This window comes from Phyllostomus discolor, chromosome 8, assembly GCF_004126475.2.
Source record: "Phyllostomus discolor isolate MPI-MPIP mPhyDis1 chromosome 8, mPhyDis1.pri.v3, whole genome shotgun sequence".
Lineage (NCBI taxonomy): Eukaryota > Metazoa > Chordata > Mammalia > Chiroptera > Phyllostomidae > Phyllostomus > Phyllostomus discolor.
In genome coordinates this window covers 101,406,926-101,424,926 of record NC_040910.2, presented here as the reverse complement: position 1 = coordinate 101,424,926, position 18,001 = coordinate 101,406,926, and the positions used below count along the sequence as shown (strand labels likewise).

The window sequence follows — 18,001 nt, the reverse complement described above, 5'->3', positions numbered from 1 at the left end:
ATCCCCCACCCCATTAAACCCTCAAATTAACCTCAGCCCCACCCGGAGCTACCGAGAGTGCCCCAAAATAAATCCTAAATTACATGCTGCCTGGGGGCAACCACAGCTCTCCTTCCTCCTTCCCCAGTAGGCAAACCCGCCCTACCCTGCTGGGGGGGTAGCTACCCAAAATGGGCTATTTATACAGCTCCCCTCTTTGTGTCTGGCCCTGGTGTCCTTGGGCGAGGCCCAGGCAGGCTACACAGCTCTTCTGGGACCTGTGAGGGGTTGGGGGGGCTGTGAGACTCTCCAGGAATTTGTAGTCGAAATCAGGTTTCTTTGGGGCATTACTAACGAGTACACTCAGAAACAGCATGGGTCTGGGCTGTCCTGGGCACCTGAGGCATCTGGTCACCCAGACATGTGGCCCAGCCTGCAGCCATCCAGAGTGCTCCCTGTGGGGCAGGGGGCGGGGGAGGGGGACTGAGAAATTGAGGGGTAGAGAGAGAGAGGTCCGCCTTCATCCGGGTTGCTGAGGGAGACCCCTGGTTCTAAATCCACGCCCCCCACACACAGCACCTGAGAAGAGCCAATGCCTCTGGCCCCAAGGACCCCACACAGAGCGGGAGCAGGACACGGCTATGGTGAGACCATGGGCTCAAGCCCAGGTCCTCCCTGGACAAAGCCATCATCTGTTCTGGGAGCCTGGCTCCAATACTGGGGCTACTCCCCTCAGGGAGTAAGGAAGGGAGGGAGAGGCGGAGAGGAGAGAGTGAGAGGCAGGGCGGCGGGCGCACACACACAGGGAAACACAAATGTGGAAGGAGACAGACACTGGGGAGGGATGATGACAGAGGGAGGGGGAGGGAGGAGGAGGATGGGGTGCTTGCAGAGCCCCAGGCCTGGCGTCACTCATCTCTATGCGTGGCACCGATGGGCCTGGATGCCTGCCCACTGCCCACTGGTTCCTCGGCCCCTCTCCCTGCCCTCTGCCCTCCGCCCTCCGGGAGTGTGGGTGCCTGCCCAGGAGGAGACTTTCCTGCCCCTCCATACCCCACCCCCGCACAGTGCTTCCCCTGCCCCTGGGAGCCCGTTTCACGCCCCCAGAGGCATGGCCACCACCTGCCCTTTAGGGGGCTTCATGGGGGCCAAGGGTCCTCCCCCTGGTCCTGTGGGGCAGGCGACGATGGGTCCAGAGGGAGGACTGAGAAGTAAGGGTGCCCTGTCACCTGTCCCAGCCTCAGAGGAGGGGAGGGGTGGAGTGGAGGGAAGGCGTGGGGGCAGCACGGGAGGTCTTGAGAAGGAGCCGCCTCCAGGGCTCAGTCCCAGGAGGAGGGAGGGGGGCGGTCCCCCAATCAGGCAGTGGGGGGCTGGTGGCACTACGGTGTCTGCAGGACCATGTGCACATGCAAGCTCGTATTTCAGCTGGTGATTTAGGGGATAGGGCTCAGCCTCTGGAGGCTCCACCCACGGGCTCTGAAAAGAGGGAACGGGACAGACAGCACAGGATGAGCTGACCTGCTCCCCGCCACCACCGAGGGGACAAGTTTGCACTCACAAGAGGAATGGGTGCCGGGAACTGTGCTGGACCCTGGAGGAGCGAGATGGTTGTGTGTGTGTGCGTGTGTGTGTGTGTGTGTGCGCTCATGTGCATGCATGTGCGTGCATGCGTGCTGGGGTTGGGGAACGGAGGATTCTGGGGCTGCCTGAGAGGGTCAAGGACCCCTGCTGCACGGGGTGGGGGTATGAGTCACAACAGCCCCCCCTTGGAGGTGGCGACACGTTGTCTCCTGATTAAACTTGATTATCAGTCTGCTTTCTGGGGGCCTATGACCCCCCACCTGCCCAGAAAACACTGTTTATGGGGCATGGGTATCAGACTGGTCATTTAGCTGGAAGGGGCAGCCCAAGCCACAGGCGGGAGCCGAGCCGTGGAGAGGCAGTGCCCAGCTCACAGCAGGCACCAGCCCAGACACTTAGTGCCCTGTTTACTCTGGCATGGGCGGCTGGCACAGGTGGGCCTCTCCAGGGAGCGGCCAGAGGCGCAGCCAGCGGACCCACCTGGAGGCCACAGAGGAAGCTGGGACAGAGTCTCTGTGGAGCAGGGGGAGGGGTGCGTGGAGGGGCCTCTAGCCCAGCTGCACACCGGGTTCCGGCAGGGCAGCCCACGGGGCAAATCCCCAAAAGTTCAGGGGCCCCTCAGCTGCCCTGCAGGAGGAAATAACACCAGCCTGAGGCCCAGAGGGAGACATTACCACTCCAAGGGTTCTGGAAGCCTCTTCCAAAGCCCCCTTCCCCTTGGGAGGCATGGAGGCTGGAGGTGTAGGAAACCCCAGGACCTTGGAGCCCCGGCCTGCTGTGCCTGGACACCTCCTTAGGTTCCAGGGACCCAGTCTCAGCACCCAAAGGCACATGTGGCCTTACTCAAGAGACCACCATCACCCCCCCCGCCAATCACCGTGCAGATGCTGTCTCCACCTTCTTCCTCTATCGTACAGAGCTTACCTCTCACAGCCGCCACGCCCCGCATGCGCAGAATCTCAGGTGTGTCAGACACACAACTCTTCCCAGCTCCCCCCTTCCCCACTTATAACCCACGCTCCAGCAATGAGCTCACACCCATGCGCGCACACACCAGGGGCACACGCAAGTCCTCTGCACCGTGTGCCCTCCTCCCAGCGTCACACCCCCCATGGAGCCCAAGAGAGGGTCTAACACTTCAGCCCTGAGGTTCTCCCTGCCCCTCCTGTCTCCATCCTTCCTCCTACCTCCTCTGCCATCCCTGGTCCCCACTCACATCCCCCTATTATCTGCCTCTGCCTCCAGTCTCGGAGCAAACTCTCAGCCGGGCCCCTTCTTGCCCCCAGCCTCTCCTCTCCCCATCTGTGCATAGTGGGAACCTTGGAGTCAGAACATCTGGGCAGCTCCCGGCAGCTACCACTCCACCGCCCGAGGGGGCTGGGGGCTCTGGAGGAAGGGGAACAGCAACTGGCAGTCGCTCAGGACCTCGCTTCCCCACTGCTCTCTATCCCCCTGCCCCCGCGGACCCGGATCCCCCACCCCTCCCCATTCCAGGCTGAGTCATCGCACATCTGGAGCCTCTGCACATCTGGAAGAGCTGACGCCTGTGCAGACAGCTCCACGTGGACACCCCTCCCCCACACTCCATCTCACCTCCACCCCCTCTCACAGCTGGGGTCTGGTCCCTCACCTCCCACCTGGGCCAGGCCCTTGGTCACCTGGCAGGCAGGTAGGCACCCCAGTGACAGCCTCCGAGACAGGACATCCATCGGCCTCAGGGCCTCTCCCCAGAAGCAGTAAATGCAGCCACTGAGCGCCCACCCCACTGGGTGGGCAGGGCAGCGCCGGCCGTGGGGGAGGCCAGGCCCCAGACTGGGGAAGGCAGGCAAGCCAGGCTCGGAGAAGGCAGTGGTTTGGCGCGCAGGCAGAGCGAGTTTATCCTGGCACCCGGCCCCGAAGCCAAACATCCTCCTCTAACCTCGCAGACACATCAAAGCCGGCAGGGAAGGGGCCCTTCGGTGGAGGAAACCTGCAGTCCTGGCGGCCTGACAGCCTGGCTCGGAGCAAGGGACCACCCTGTCCCAGCCGGCAGCCCAGGCTCCGGTGGGGCACGGCGGTCCTGGAGGGGGCTGGCAGGACCACCCCACCCCTTGCCGCTGCCCCTTCGGTCCTGCAGAGAGGGCAGTGAGTTGCCCTCACGGGGGTGGCAAGGCTGGTACCAGGACTTAGCTGTGGCCCCTAGTCCAGGGCTTCCTCCCAAACCTGCCCCCTCCTCCCCTCCAGGCAGGAGAGGCTGATGGGGGGCGGGGCTCACTTTATTCCCCACCTGGAAGAGAAGTGTGCACTGAATTGTAGGGGCACCCCCCCCCCCCGCCCCCTCGCCTGTTCGGCTAAGCACCAGTGCACGTGGATGAGGGAGGGGCGGGGAGGGGAGGGGCTCACGAAGCTTTGGAACCTAGAAGCTGATGTGGAGTTGGAAGGGAAGAACTGGGCTGCGAGCCACGGGGCCTTTCTCAGGGGACAGAAGGGGCCAGAGGAGGAAGAGGGGCTGCAAAGCGCTAACAAGGGAAGGAGGAGGTGCTAACAGGGCCACTGGGGTGAGGGGGATCCTGGAGCCAGCCCCCTAAAGGCTGGCCTGGAGATGAAGGAGCTGGCGGGAGGCTGCCACATCAGCGCGGGGGGGGGGGGGGGGGGGGGGGGGGGGGGGGGGGGAGGCTGCACTGTGTGCATATACACAGGCCCATGTATGTGCACGCACGCAGACATGCTGCATACACCCACACATGCATGTGTGCACTCAAAGCCAAGTCTGTCCTCGGCTGGGGGCCAGATGATGTGGCTGCTTAGAGGAGCTATGATTTGCAGAAGAATGTGGTCTCTGCCCGCCTCGCTTCCCCGCCCCGCTGCTTGTGGTCATTCTTCGCCTGACTCCCAGGCCCCTGAAAAGCGGTCACTTCAGGGATGTCCCAAGCTGCATCTTCTCCGCACTTCAGTCTGGGCCCCCGGGCCCATCAGAGCCCCTCCCCTGAGTATGACCGGCCCACGAAGGGGCTACCCGTTCCACTGGCTGCCCTGAACTCCCAGCTTCTTTGGGACATAGAAGGTCTTCTTGAAGTCTGGCCACAGTCCCGTGACATCTGGGTCTGAGACAGAGGAACCCACAGCAGGGTGCAGTGGGGCCCTCTTTCAAGGGGCGACCAAGAGCAGAGATAGAAAACAGAGGCCACTGGGGGTCCTCGACCCGTTTCTCCTCTCTGGCTGCAGGGCCCTATCAGGAGAGTCAACAGTGAGGGCGAGGGTGGGGGTGAGAGGGTGGGAGTGGGGCTGCAGAGAGGGGGAGGGGCTGGGAAGCCATGGGGAGGAGGCGCCCCAGAGGGAGGGGCCTAGGGTGGGGGGATTCTCAAGACCCTTAACCTGGTCCTGGCTCAGCCCCTCCCACCTGAATCGTCCTGACTCTGTTCCTTCTGCCACCCAGACAGCCACACTCGGTGGCCCAGCCATCCCCCTTCCTCTCCCCACCCGCCTCTCAGAGGTGTTTCCCTCTCCGCTGCTGGCCGTGCCCCGGAAACCTACACTTTGGAAGGATAATGGCTCCCAAATGCCATTTTTGTCTCTGCTAAGCCTCGGGAAGGCGAATATTTGTTCAGCTCCTCCAACCCGCTCATTAGGATAATAAGCTCCCTGCACTGTTAATTGGCAGGTGGCGGGCCTCCCTCCAGCCTCTCGGCCCACAGGTTGGTGGCTCAGACCTGGGGTCAACTCCAGAAGTCATCTCACCACCCTCCCATCCATCACCCCGAGAGTGAGGGGCCGGTGGACTTCCATTTCCAGAAGAATACTGGGAAGGAGACTCAGACCCTGGTCCCACGCCCAAGAATTCCTATTGGCAGCCCAGCATGCATCCCGCCTCCTCCCGGAAGGTGGACAATGAGCCAAGCTCTCCCTGCAGTGGGCCCCAGGGCAGTTGCTCGACCCCCAGGGAGCCATTTGACTCACTAGGGGGGTACTGCCCAGTTCGGAGGGGCAGGAAGCAGAAGAGGTGGATCCCTCAAACACACAGTGGAGCTGGGGAGTCCATCAGTCAGGAGCAGTCCCCCCTAATTGAGCCCCACCCCCCTCCACCAAGGACTTTGGGAATTCGTTCCCTACCCTCCTGGGGAAACCTGACCCCTGACCTCAGAAGGCCTCCAACCGGCATCAACTCAGCGAGGACAGAGCCAGTGTTTACTTGGAACGAGGCACCGAGGCACCGCGGGGAGTGAAAGCTGAATCGGAGCTGCCCCCGCAGCCTGGTGAAAACACCCGGACGTGCACACACATCTTCTAGGGAGAGAGGCCCCGAGAGAGCGCTCGGGTGGGGACGAGCAGGGGGGAATGGTCACTTCTTGCAGGAAGATCCAAGTCCTGGAAGGCTTTCTGGAGGAGGTGGTATTTGAGCTGAGCCTTGAAGGGTGGGGTGAGAATTTGTTAGGGCGGGGTGTGGGGACCTGTGTTCTGGGTGGAGAGCGCTGCCCCAGCTGAGGAAAGGAGGGGAGCGGAAAGGGTCAAGCGTGTGGCTGGAGAACTTGGCGGCAGGACAGACAGTGCGTTGCATGGCCAGGTGTGGGCTGGTCATGAAGGACCATAAAGGTCTCCCTGAGATGGGGCTCTATTCAGGCAGAAGTGGGGAGCCTCTGGAAATTAGGGAGCAAGAGAGTGACATGCCCCCACATGGGCAGTGGGGAGACTAGGCTGGAAGCCTTATGAGGACAGTTGTGATGGCCGTAGGAGCCACACTGCATGGAAGCAGTGGCAACAGGGGCACTCGTGACCAGCAGAGTTCCCAGGTCCCCTGAGTGCTCAGCCTGAGGGGGAGGTGGGTGGGTACTCACCGTGAGGCCAGCCCAGGGAGCCATCAGCAGGCAGTGGGGGAGCAGAAGAGGGCAAAAACCAGAAATAGAGGGAATTGCTCAAATGTCTGGTCTCAGCACCACTGCCACATCCACATCCAGTTCCCTGTGGCCTTCTGGGAGGAGTGGTCAAGACCAAGTCACGGTCTGAGGTAAGTAGGTCACCGGTCCTCTCTGACCTGGCCCTTGGTGGGTGCAGAGCACGGAATGGACAGCAGAGGGGGCCAGTGAGCCAGCATTCTGGTGGAAAGCGCCCTTAATTCCTCCTCACCTCACTCACGTGTCTAAGTGAAATGAAGAGAAGGGGCTTAGGGCCTCTTAGTTATGCCAGGAATGAACCATTTATTGCATGCTATTATTAAATAACACTTATTTACCATGATTGTATCCCAGGCACTGAGGGGCTTATTTCATTCCCATAATGACCCTGGGTGATAAAGTAGGTCATCCACCCTCGCTCCATTCACAGATGAGTTTAGAGAGGCACAGAGAAGTTTAGTTTCATGACTAAGGTCACACAGCACACCACAGTAAGGGGCACTCTTACCGACAGGACAGGACACTCTGCCTCCAGGCAAAGCTGGGCTAGAACAGAATGTTCTGTGGACTTTGAAAAGAAAGATCCCAGCCCAGAGCCATACGGCGTTATGGAAGTCGGTGTCTACCACAGTGTGGTGGAAGGGGGCTGAGCGGAACAGAAGCTCGCCTGGCTCCTCCCCTCATCCAGAGCCCGGGCTGGGCTCAGTCAGGCTGCACTAGGCCCCCCCATGAGGACTCCCCATCCAGAGCAGCAGCTGCCTGGTGAGGCTACCGCTGGGTGTGAGGTCGCCGCTGGGTGTGAGGTCTCAAGACCTGTGTGGTTCTGGTCCTGACTCAACCCCAGTGTCCCGTGTGACTTGGCCTTCCTACCCCGCTGAACTCCAGCTTGCTTCTTTGAAAAGGGGCCGGTGGACTAGCTGACCTCCCAGGCCCTTCCAGCTGGGCCCTTGAAGGATGCACAGACAATCAACTCGTTCTTTCATGAAAGGGCTGAGCGAGTATGAAGACGTTTGGACTTTGCTGCTCTTGGGAAATCCCAGATGGAATGTGGTGTTGAATCTAGAGGGGCTCACTGAATGCATGAGGCATCCCGGCCTCCCAGCCCCCGCATGCCCAAGCGTACGCACGCATGCGTGCAGACACTCCCCTCCCACTGCCGGGTTCGGTATCGAACGGAAGATGCTGGCTCCGTGCAGGGCCCTCCTGCCTCTACATAGGAACAGCACCCCGTCTGCTCAGTCTGGGGCTCCATTGTTGGGGCCTCCACCCCCACCCGACCTCACCCACTAAGAATGCCGGGGCCCTGGGAGCCATGATGGGTGCTGACAACAGGGCTTAGTGTTCTCGGCCTGGGCTGGGACCACCCACTTCCAAGCCCCCCCACCCCACATCTGCAGAAAGGAGCACAGAAGGGCGGTTTGGTGCATGGAAAACACTGGGGACCCAGAGGCAGGTCCCAGAGGCCCCCATGAGACTTGCCTTCCCGTTGGGGAGCTGTGGGCCTGCGGCTGGAGCGGCTGTTCTCAAATGTCTGTCCCATGCCATTTTAGGGATGTGGGTAACCTTGCCAGGCTTAGCAAATAAAAATACAGGACACTTAGTTAAATTGGAATTTTAGATAAGCAACAAATACATTTTAGTATAAATATGCCTCACATTTTTCATGGGGCATATTCATGCTGAAAATATTATTCATTGTTTTTGTGAAATTCAAATATAACTCCTGTATTTTGCCTGGCAACTCTGGATCTGTGTCAGGTGGGTGCCAGAGAGTCAGAGGGGACTGAGGCCAGCCTCCTGCCCTTCCGCCCATCCCATCCCTGCCCTGCCCACTAGTGCCTGCGTGGTCCCTTCTCCTCAGCTCTCCAAGCCTCCCAGGCCTACCCCTCAAGCTCCTCCATGCCTTCTTCAGCACCCCCATTTCACTCCCCAGGATACCATCTTCCCCTAAACTCACCCGTCTCCCTCTCTTCTAAGGGCCACACCTCTGTGGGGCTCCAGGCCTGGGCACAGTGGCACGGGGTGTGCAGGGATGAGCTCCTCACCGGGCCTTGAGTGTTGATGCAGTGAGGCCAGGGTAAGGATGGGAGGCCCTTGGAAGTCCAAGTTAGCAAGGACTTCACTAAGGAGGCAGCAGAATGGGCACTGATGGGAGAAGACTCCAGCACCCTGTACCAGGTCCCCCTTAGCAGAGGGGCAGGCTGGGTCCAGAGCCAAGTGCAGGGGCATGAAGGAAGAGGTGACCCTACCCCATGCACATTCCCTTCTCCAAGCTCAGTGTCACCAGGAAATTCGAATAGAGAGGTAATTTTCTAGGGCCAGACCCCAATTCCCCTTGGACCAGGAGCCTGGAAGATTCTGTCCTTAGGGGCCAAAAGAGCCGAGAGATGGTGAGAAACAGACAGAGAAAGAGATGGGAGGGAGAGAGCAAGGAGAGATATACTGGGAGAGAGAGACCAAAAAGTTGATGAGAAAAACTCATATAGAGACACGGAAACACATGGAAACGGAGAGAGAAAACCAGACTCCCCGACTGAGACAAACAGATTAATAAACGCAAGGAAGGAGAAACAGATGGGAAACAGAGGGACACAGTGAAAGGAGAGAAACAGTGGGGAAAGCGACAGGGAGAAACGATGACAGGAAGATGGGCTGGGAGAAATGGGGAGGAGGCAGGGAAAAGTTAAACACAGAACAGAGATAACAGCACTGGGAAAGATGAGAAACAGCGATAAAGAGGAAGTGGTGAGAGAACAAGATAAAGGGGCGGGAGGAGACCGGCTGTTGTTCCACACTAACGCGGGGTATTTTCCAGTGCCCAAGTCAGATGAGAACGGCAGGAGACGTCTGACAACCTAAGGACTGAGCATCTACTGGAGCCCTCCCCGCTTTTTTCAGGCCAAGGAGCAGCACCCACCCACCCACTATCTATCTCTATTGCGCTCCCTCCCCAGGCGTCGGGGCTCCGTCTCTCCAGCGCCGGCAGTGTCTCCACTTGTCTAATCCATGTTTGGGCGTCCTGTTCTCATCTTGCGCCTATCACCCTCGGTGACGGCCTCCCACCCCGCCCACCAGCCAGCTCCCCGGGGAGGGCGCTTGGGAGACCCAACCGCTGGTCCCAGATTCCAGCCCCGCGTTCTCTCTCTCCCTCAGGTTGAGCGATGCTGCCACCTGCCGGCCGGACCGGGAAGCACAGCACGCCTCGAGGGCTGGGACGCGGCCCCGGAGGGCGGGATTCCCTCCGCTCCCGGCTGGGACCTCCTGCGCGGGGTCTTCCCAGGAATCCGAGGGAACTGCTTGCCTGCGCCGGAACCTCGCTTGGCTGCGGCTCTGCCCCACTTAGAACTCCGGGGCAAATCTCTGGCCACCCCTGGTTCCTTAATTGCCCCTGTAGTCAAAAGGAAGATGTGTACCAACGCCTCCTCCCAGAATTTCAAGGGAGGTGGGGGAACACGGTTGTACCGGGACTGCGCGCCTTGTTCTTCTTCCCCCGAAGTCAACCAGGCCGCCTTTCCCTTCCTTTGAAAAACAACACAAAACAAAAAAAAAAACAAAAACGGGGTGGGGTGGTGACACCTCTCCCCATGCAATCCCCTCAATCCACTCCAGAACCTTCTCCTCCCCTCAACCTCTGCCCACCCTCTCCCCCAAGAAGGCCAGGTGGGAAGGGACTTCCAGCGGCCCGGCTCCCTCTGTCTGCATCCCCCTATCCCCCTGCGGGTCACAGCACCCCCTCCCTTAAGCCTGGGGCCAGTTAGGGTAGGAGCAGTAGCAGCGGGTTGGGAAGAGGCAGTTTAGCAGTCTTGAACTGACCCCACAATTTTTTTTTCAGTTACTCTCTTCTACTTTATAATTACCAAGAACTAACCCGGACCTCTCCCCATCTCCTCCCCGGCTCCTCCCTGCCCCAAGTCCGGCCCATCCGGGTGCATAGGCTCCGCCCCCATCCCGAGGCGGGACCCCGTAGGTGGAGCGACGTGGGAGAGGTCGCGGCCCCGCCTCCCCCGCCTTTCCCCTCCTCTCCTTACACACGGAAGCTCAGTGGCCCCCACGCCAGGATGTCCGACGCCTGGGTCCTCGGCCTCGTCCCCAGCTTGCTGCTCGGCCTGCTGGCCGGCCTCCAACAGGTGAGCGCTTTGGAGGTAAATCTGTAGACGTTTCAGGGCCGGGCCCTGGTGGGTCTGGGGCCTGCTTCTGGAGCCGGGTCACCCCCTTCCAATGTTAGGATTTCCTCCTGACTACACGCGATTAGCCACTTCCTTTCTCGTTTTGCTGGGGAGGTAGAGGAGGGAGCAACGGAGGGAGGCCCTGAAAAGACCGGGGTCCCTTCACCTTGGGGGGCCCGTGTGGTGACACTGGCCCTGGCCCACCACCATGTGACACCTAGCTCACAGACGCCTGTCTGTGAGTGGGGACTTTGACCCGAATTGAATAGTCCTTCCCGCACCTTCCTGCTCCTTCCCGCTGCGTCAGAAAGCGGGAAGTATCTGGGACTGAGGTCTGGATGCAGGCCAGCCCGTCTCCCCAGCTCTGTGCCCCCAGTGCTGGGTGACCTTAGGGAAGTCCTGGCCTTCTCTGGACTGTTTATTTACGTGTGCCCCAGCGGAGAGGAGGCTCCTTAGGCCCTTTCTAGGATCTGGGCGGGGATTCCAGCCCGTGGGAGGATTTGATCTGGCTGCCTGACCCGAGGCTGGGGTGACCTCTGAAACCTGGGGATTCTGCGAGTGGACAGGCACGGCCTTATCTCGCACACCTCCAGTGATAGGGAGGATCTCTCCAGCCCTGGGGCAGGAGATTATCCTGGAAACCACTGTGAGTCTAGAAGTCAGACATTTAACTTCTGCCTAAGATCCAAGGGAAGCGCCAGACAGGCTTCCCGGGACAGGGCACGTTAACACGACAGGCCGCCTGGCCCCCAAAGCCCTGGTCCTCCTCAGTCACTAGGCCACCAGTTTGTGCCATCGCTGCGCGAGCATCCTCTCGCTGATTCCTCCCACCCTCTCCGGGGGGCAGGCGCTGCTCCTATCCCCAGTGCACCTGTCACTACAGTGTACAGGCGTGCTCTGGTTCACAACAGGGGTACATTCTCAGAAACTCATTGCTAGATGGTTTATCGTGGGGATATCGCCGAGCGCACCTGCACAAACCTAGGCGGCAGAGCCCACTGCACACCTAAGGCTCCGTCCGTGGTACAGCTATCACTCCTAGGCTGTCAGCCTGCACAGCATGCGACTGTGCTGAATCCTGAAGGCAGCCGCGATACAATGGTGAGCGTTTGTGTATGTAAACATAGAAAGGATGCGATCAGAATCCGATCTAAACAATTTTAAAACTGGCACCTCTGTATAGGGCACTTACGGCGAAGGGGGCTGGCCGGGCTGGGAGTTGCCCTGAGTGAGGCAGTGAGTCAACGGTGAGTGAATGTGAAGGCCTGGGACACTGCTGTGGACTTTGTACACACTGTACCCTTAAGCGGACTAAATATCTAAAACAATACAAGGTTAAATCAAGCACAAGAGAAAATAATTCATTCAAGAAACGCAGGCCCCCGCCAGGTGGCTCAGTTGTTTGGAGCATCGTCCTGGACACCAAAAGGTTGTGGGTTCGATCCCCAGTCAGGCAGGTATGGGGGACAACCAACAGATGCTTCGCTCTCACATCGGTGTTTCTCTCCCTCCCTCCCTGTGTCTCTAAAATCAATGAACATATCCTCGAGTGGGGATTTAAAAAAAAAAAGAAACCCACTAAACGCTAGATGTAATGAGGCTGCTCTGGGGTAACACAGCTATGACTTACGGCAAACTTGTGAGTAGAAAGAATACACCCTAGTGATAAAAAGCATAGTCTAGTGAGTATCGGTAGCACAGTCCTTTTTAGCGCATGATTGCCTGTGCTATATTTTTACACAACTGACAGTGCAATAGGTTTGTTCACAGCAGCAAACATGTGAGTAGTGCATAGGATGGCGATGACATCACCGGGCAATGGGGTTGTTTCGGCTCCACCACAATCTTAATGAACCACCGTTACACTGCGGCCTGTCATTGACCGAAACACAGTTACATAGCCCATAGCTGTGAGCTTGAGTTCCCCAAGATCATCCCGGCACTCGGTAGGACTCAGGCTCTGGACCAGCTCAGACAAGGCCGCCCCTGGCATAATGGAGGAAGAGAATCTGGGAGACCTCCTACCCCAACCAAACAGGAACTCAGCACAAACTTATTAAACCTGTTCTCACCCGTCCTGCTTAGCTGGGGTCCAGGAGAGGGGGGAGGGGCTGCCGCCGAGTGTCTGGACCCCTTGGTCTGTCCCCAGCTCTGCCGGGGCCTCTCGGTGCTGTGTGGCCCTCACCCGCTCTGGGCCCACTTGCCCCAGGGATTCGTTGCTGCTCCAGCCCCCACCATCCAGGGCTTGTGAGAAACTGGCACTCACATGGGACTGAATGGGAAAGGGGGAGTCGACGCAGCTATTAATTGGCTGTCGGTGGTATTCTTAGCTTTACTGTTGTCATTAGCAACTGAAATGTTATTGAAATATTCAAGAGCAGGGAAGCTGTGGGGACAGATAACCTCCCATTCCCCACTGCCTTCCCATCCCTGCGTTCCTCCCCCATACCCGGGCCCGGGAGGGCCAGGAAGAAATGGAACCGGGCAATCAGTGGGTCAATGAATGCTCGTTGCCAATATTGTTGGGTTTTCAACAGTCATGAAGCAGACCCAAATCCCTGCCCTGTGGCGTTTACACTCTGCCTTGGAAACATGCAATTAACAAAATAAAGAAAAACGTATAGTATGTTAGATGTTGGTGAGAGCTATGCAGAAAAATTAAGCACACCGGGGGGAAGGGGAGTGGTCAGAAAGGAAGGTACGAAGCCAGGTTAGCGGAGACCTCACGGGAAAATGTTCCCAGCAAGGCTTACATCATTGCTGTTAATTGGGTTAAATTCTGGACAGATACCCTGCATGCCCCGCAGAGCTAGTGCAAAAGAGGTGGGGAGAGAGGAGCCGGCTCCGGAGAGGAGGGTCCAGGCAGCCTCAGACAGAGAGGACCCCCCACCCCCGCCACCCCAGGCAGGGATCTGAAGAAGGAACAGGGCGCAGCAGACCGTGAGGGCCTGGGGAGCAGGGCCTGCCCCTGCATGCTGGTGTGAAACAGCCAGGTGTGTTCAGGAAACTCCCGATGGGTGTGTGTGCACGAGAGAGAAAGGGTAGGACAGCTGAAGCTGGTCCCTGGGGGCCAGGTCTCGGGACCCCTGACACGGAATTCCAGCAAGGTGGCAGGCACTCAGGCTTTTGTGGGTAGAAACTTGTCCACCGTGGTGGGGGGCAACTCCGGTGGGCAGCGGGAGAGTTGCTGGCACCCTGGACTGCAGATGTCAGAAGGCATGAGCTTCCACACCTGGGGAGGGTAAATACGGCGTGTGGGGGGGTGGGTGGTAGGGAGAGGAAGGAGAGCTGGGGCCTCCAGGTGGCAGCTAGGGCTCCATTCACCGCCCTGGGAATGCCGTACGGTGCCGTGCGGTGGAGAGCGGGCTGGGGGCAGACGCTGCTCCCCTGGGGGTCTGCTGGCCGTCAGGTACCCGGGCAGCATCTGAGTCTATGTCCCCTGACCTCTGCCTCTTTTCTTCCACAGGCTGCAGCCAAGTGTGACCTCTTGTCGTAAGTCTGGGGGTTGGGCTGTAACTTCCAAACTGGGGAAGAGACACCCCAAACCTGCCCTGCCTGCCTTCCTGGGAGGGAGCACCTCATCCATCATCCCCCCCCCCCACTCCCCTTCCAGCCAGAAACCAGCCCCCCTTCCCCCACCCGGAGAAGCAGACTCTGCCCCCTCCTGCCCCCCACCAGTCACCCCAGGGGGAGTTTGTCACCCGTGGTCCTCCCAAAGCCTAATCCCCTTCCTTTTCGCTGCAGTCTCAGGCTACCTCCCCCCGGAGAGGACCCTGGGAGAGGGGACAATCAGGGTGCCACCTGAATACAGAAATGCCAGGAAGCCTGAGCACAGTGAGGGGCTGAAGGGTGGCCTTTGGGCAGGAGAGTGTCCAAGTCAGCACTGGGTGTGCCAGGAACACCCTTTCCCGCCCCCTTCCCACCCTCTGGGCCCCAGCAAGGGCTCCTCCTCCTCGGCCAGCTCCTGGACACTCCCTGCGCCCCCTGTTTCCACCAGCACACTGTCCCCACACCTGCCCATTTTGTAGATGAGGAAAGCGAGGCCTAGGAAGGAGCATAACTCGGCAGAAGTACACACGGCCAGGAGTGAGATGCGCCTGGAACCCAGGCTCTGATCCCAGCCCCAGGTTCCTCCCACTGAGCCCAGAGGGCCCCTCCCATCACCCCGCAAGGGATGCGGCTCACTCCCTGAGTGCAGTGTGCGGGTTTTTGAGGAGGCTGGCATCCCTCTGCCGCCCCACCTCCGTAACAACGTCCTCTCTCTGCCTCCACCTGCAGCAGCTGCCCTGGAGGATTCAGATGCTGCGGTGACAACTGCTGCCCTCCGGGATTCAGGTGCTGCGGTAGCGGCTGCTGCCAGGAGTATGAGTTCTTCTCTGGCCCCTTGAGGTGAGCCCAGGGCCAGCAACTCAGTGCACAGCCCCCTGGGGGGCTTGGGCCACACAGGACAGACCGGGCCTCCTGCCCTGGGGCCGGGTGCAGGGGAAGGAGGAAGGGGAAGGGAGGTGGGGCGGGGGTGGCCTGCAGACTCAGGGTGATGCTGGTTGCTCCCCACCCAAGGGTCTTCATCATCATCTTCCTGATCCTCGTGCCCATCATGTGCATCTGTGGCCTGGTGAAGCACTTCTGCCGCAGCTGCAGAGAGCAGGCACGCCCCCCCGAGACGGTCCACACAGGGCCCCCGGAACGGCTCCCCAGCACCCCTGCGGAGAGGATCATGGCGTCCCCCTCTGCGCCCCCGCCCCCCTACAGTGAGGTGGGTGTCTGTGCTAAACCCTGCTCTGCTCCTCGGCCTTCCACGTCTCCCTGTTGTCTCGATGTTTAGGGCAGCAGTGAGAGTGGGGCCGGGGTGGGGGGGGCGGGGGGGCGGGCCTCCTGGCCCCACGGACGGCTCTGGGCTCTGCGGCCGCATTGGCTCCACCCTTTCCCTGGAACACCGCCGGCATTTGGGGGGCAATGGCGGCTGCCAGGCCCTAAGGTGACTCTGTGTCCCCTGCTTTCCCTGCAGATTATTCTGAAGCCAGTCCTGGACCTGCCACCCGTGGACCCACCCCCTCCCTACAGCATCAGGCCTCAAGAATATTCTGGGGTCTCCAGGGGCATCGACAACCCGGCCTTCTGAGCCGCTTGCCACCTGGAACCCTGCCTCAACCACCTCCTCCCCGACACCTCCTGGATCAAGCCAGAGACACCTGGGCCCCCTGACCTGCCCCCGCCCGCCCTGCTACATCTCCGGCCTTTCTCGGATTTAACTTATTGCTTCTCCTGCCCCTGCTTCACACCGACTGTGTTTCTCGTCCCAGGGTCTGGGCTGGAGTGACAGTGCCCATCCATCACACCACCCCCCGCAGCCCAAGTTAGAGGCTGCCAAGAGGAAAATGGTGTCAACAATTGGAGTTGACGGACAGTAGAATGGGCTACTTTGAGGAGTGGAGAGAGCCCCGCAGCTGGAGGCATACAAATCTCGACTGGACAGCCAGCTCTGAGGCGGGAAGGGCACTGCTATGCCAAGGGAGATCGGACTGCCTGAGCTCTGAGCCACCTCCAGGCTCTCCCTGAATGGAGAACACCCCGTTCTACCCCACCCTGCCCGACACCATGTGTACTCACTAAACTAGCTGATTGCTGCTAGGAGTCCGCCTGTGGCTCTGTGGGGAGATGAGCTAGGGAAGAGGGAGGGCAGGGAGCAGAGGAAGTCGTCATAGGGACACAAGAGCCTGGGAAGACAGTACGTCCCTGGGCCACCCTCTGGGAGAGGATGTTTATAGGTGCTTTGACCTCCTGTTCCCTGAGGTCTCGGGGTGCTAGAGAGCCTAGGCAGGGAGGCAGGGATGAGGTGGGAGGGGCCGCTGAGCGCTTCCACGCCCTACCCTCCTGCTGCTGCCCTGGGGGTGGGGAGTGGGAGGATGGCCTTCTGTAGGGCGGGGCTCCTGGAGACCTGGGTCAGCCCCACCCTGGAATCTCCTGGAGGGAGGACTGGGCAGATCTGCCTTTTTTTTTTTTTTCCCCAGTCCCGGGTGGTTTGGGCTGCTGGGTTAACCCCGAAGAGGAAAGGAGCATTCAGCATTGCAGCCAAGTCTGCCCAGGGCGTCAGGGAGCCTGGCATTGTGCGTGCAGAGAGAGAGACACCCCCAGCCCGTGTCTGGGGGCTCAGGCTGGGCCCCTCCTTTGCACACCAACCCTGCCTTGTGCTCACTGCTCTGCTGCAGCCCAGGAGCTCCGGCCTTCCTCCGCAGGCAAGCTCCTGGGAGGATGTGGTAGACCCGATGCCAGCCAGGATGGCTCCTGTAGGCCTCTCCTGGTCTCCTAGTGATACCCAGCCTTGGGGATCAGGGCCCAGGCAGTGGCAGGGGCAGGGGGATGGCACAGTCAGCCCCCAGAAGGCGAGGAACAGGGGCTCTCTCTGGCTGAGGGTTCCTGCTGAGACGGGGCCGGAGGGAGCGCGGCGGTTACAGACAACACAGAGCTGATGGTGGGAGAATGGGCCCAGTCAGGAAAGTTTCAGGGATTTATCGGAGGTCAGAAGGAAGGTCTGTGGGTGCTTTGTGTACACCTGGCTCGCTCCAGCGGGAGACGTCCTAGGGCTGACGTGGCCCTCGCCGTGGTAAACTCCAGCCACAGCGGGAGCGGGTTAAGCCATGGGCTTTGCAGGCCTGGAGGAGGAGGAGGCCATCCGCAGCTCAGACTCTGCCTTCTTTCCACCCAGGATGACACGGGGCCTTCACATCCTCCCGCAGTGGCCGAGCGGCCTGCAGGCAGGCGGTCCCAAGCATTGCTGGGACCTGGTGGCAGGTATGGCCAGTCCGATGGCTCCGTTCACTGCTGGTGGGAGTGGACACAGTGTGATCTTCCTGGAGGGCCATCTAGCAGTACAAGGCCACAGATGGTCACAAAGTTCCTACTAGGGGCCTGGCACCTGCCTGGCATGGGGTTTTCATTAAAATTTTAAATGCATGTGACCCCGCAATTCCATTTCTCGGGAAACCCCTCAGAAATGCTCAAACACAAAAGAACTAAAAGAGGTGTCCCACACAGCACTCCAGCTGGCAGTCGGTGCCCACTGACAGGGGTGGGTACCTGCCCCGGGCTCGTCTGTCCATGTTGTAGAGGCTGCACGGCCCTGGGAGCGAAGAGGCGGGTCTGACACGCTAGCCTGGAACCACGTCCTCCATCTGCTATTAGAGAGAAGGCAGGTTGCAGAACAACAAATACATACTACATCACACATGTTATATGTGCATTTCCTTCTTAAGTGTGTAGAGAGGATCTACAAGGTTATGGGCTAAACCACACTTGCCCACTGTCCGCGGCGGCTGGCATTGTGCAATGGAGGAAAGGAAGCACGCTTGGTCATTGTTTGTGTTTTTACCGTAAGCAGCATGGCTTTTGCAAATATAAAAAAAAGAT

The 18,001-nt window shown here is 59.7% G+C and overlaps 1 protein-coding gene across 3 annotated transcripts; it reads left to right on the top strand.

Moving 5' to 3' along the window:
* Nucleotides 1-10,398: 10,398 nt before the first annotated feature.
* On the top strand, nt 10,399-16,229 carry TMEM92 (transmembrane protein 92). 3 transcript variants are annotated; one of them, XM_036033764.1, is made up of 6 exons: nt 10,400-10,555; nt 14,061-14,083; nt 14,873-14,908; nt 14,945-14,983; nt 15,155-15,350; nt 15,603-16,229. In XM_036033764.1, exons 1-6 carry the CDS (start codon nt 10,487-10,489, stop codon nt 15,714-15,716), a joined length of 477 nt encoding a protein of 158 aa, XP_035889657.1. In that variant the 5' UTR covers nt 10,400-10,486; the 3' UTR covers nt 15,717-16,229. The 3 variants fall into 3 exon arrangements, with proteins under 3 accessions (XP_028377772.1, XP_035889657.1, XP_035889656.1); XM_036033763.1 differs by having other exon boundaries at nt 14,061-14,086; XM_028521971.2 differs by having other exon boundaries at nt 10,399-10,555; nt 14,061-14,086; nt 14,873-14,983.
* Nucleotides 16,230-18,001: the final 1,772 nt, after the last annotated feature.

Bases quoted from the DNA above. Each gene is read 5' to 3' on its own strand.
- TMEM92 (XM_028521971.2), top strand. From the start codon at position 10,487: ATGTCCGACGCCTGGGTCCTCGGCCTCGTCCCCAGCTTGCTGCTCGGC. The intron at 14,087-14,872 runs GTAAGTCTGGGG...CTCCACCTGCAG, and splicing joins GCCAAGTGTGACCTCTTGTC to CAGCTGCCCTGGAGGATTCA. The intron at 14,984-15,154 runs GTGAGCCCAGGG...TCCCCACCCAAG, and splicing joins TTCTTCTCTGGCCCCTTGAG to GGTCTTCATCATCATCTTCC.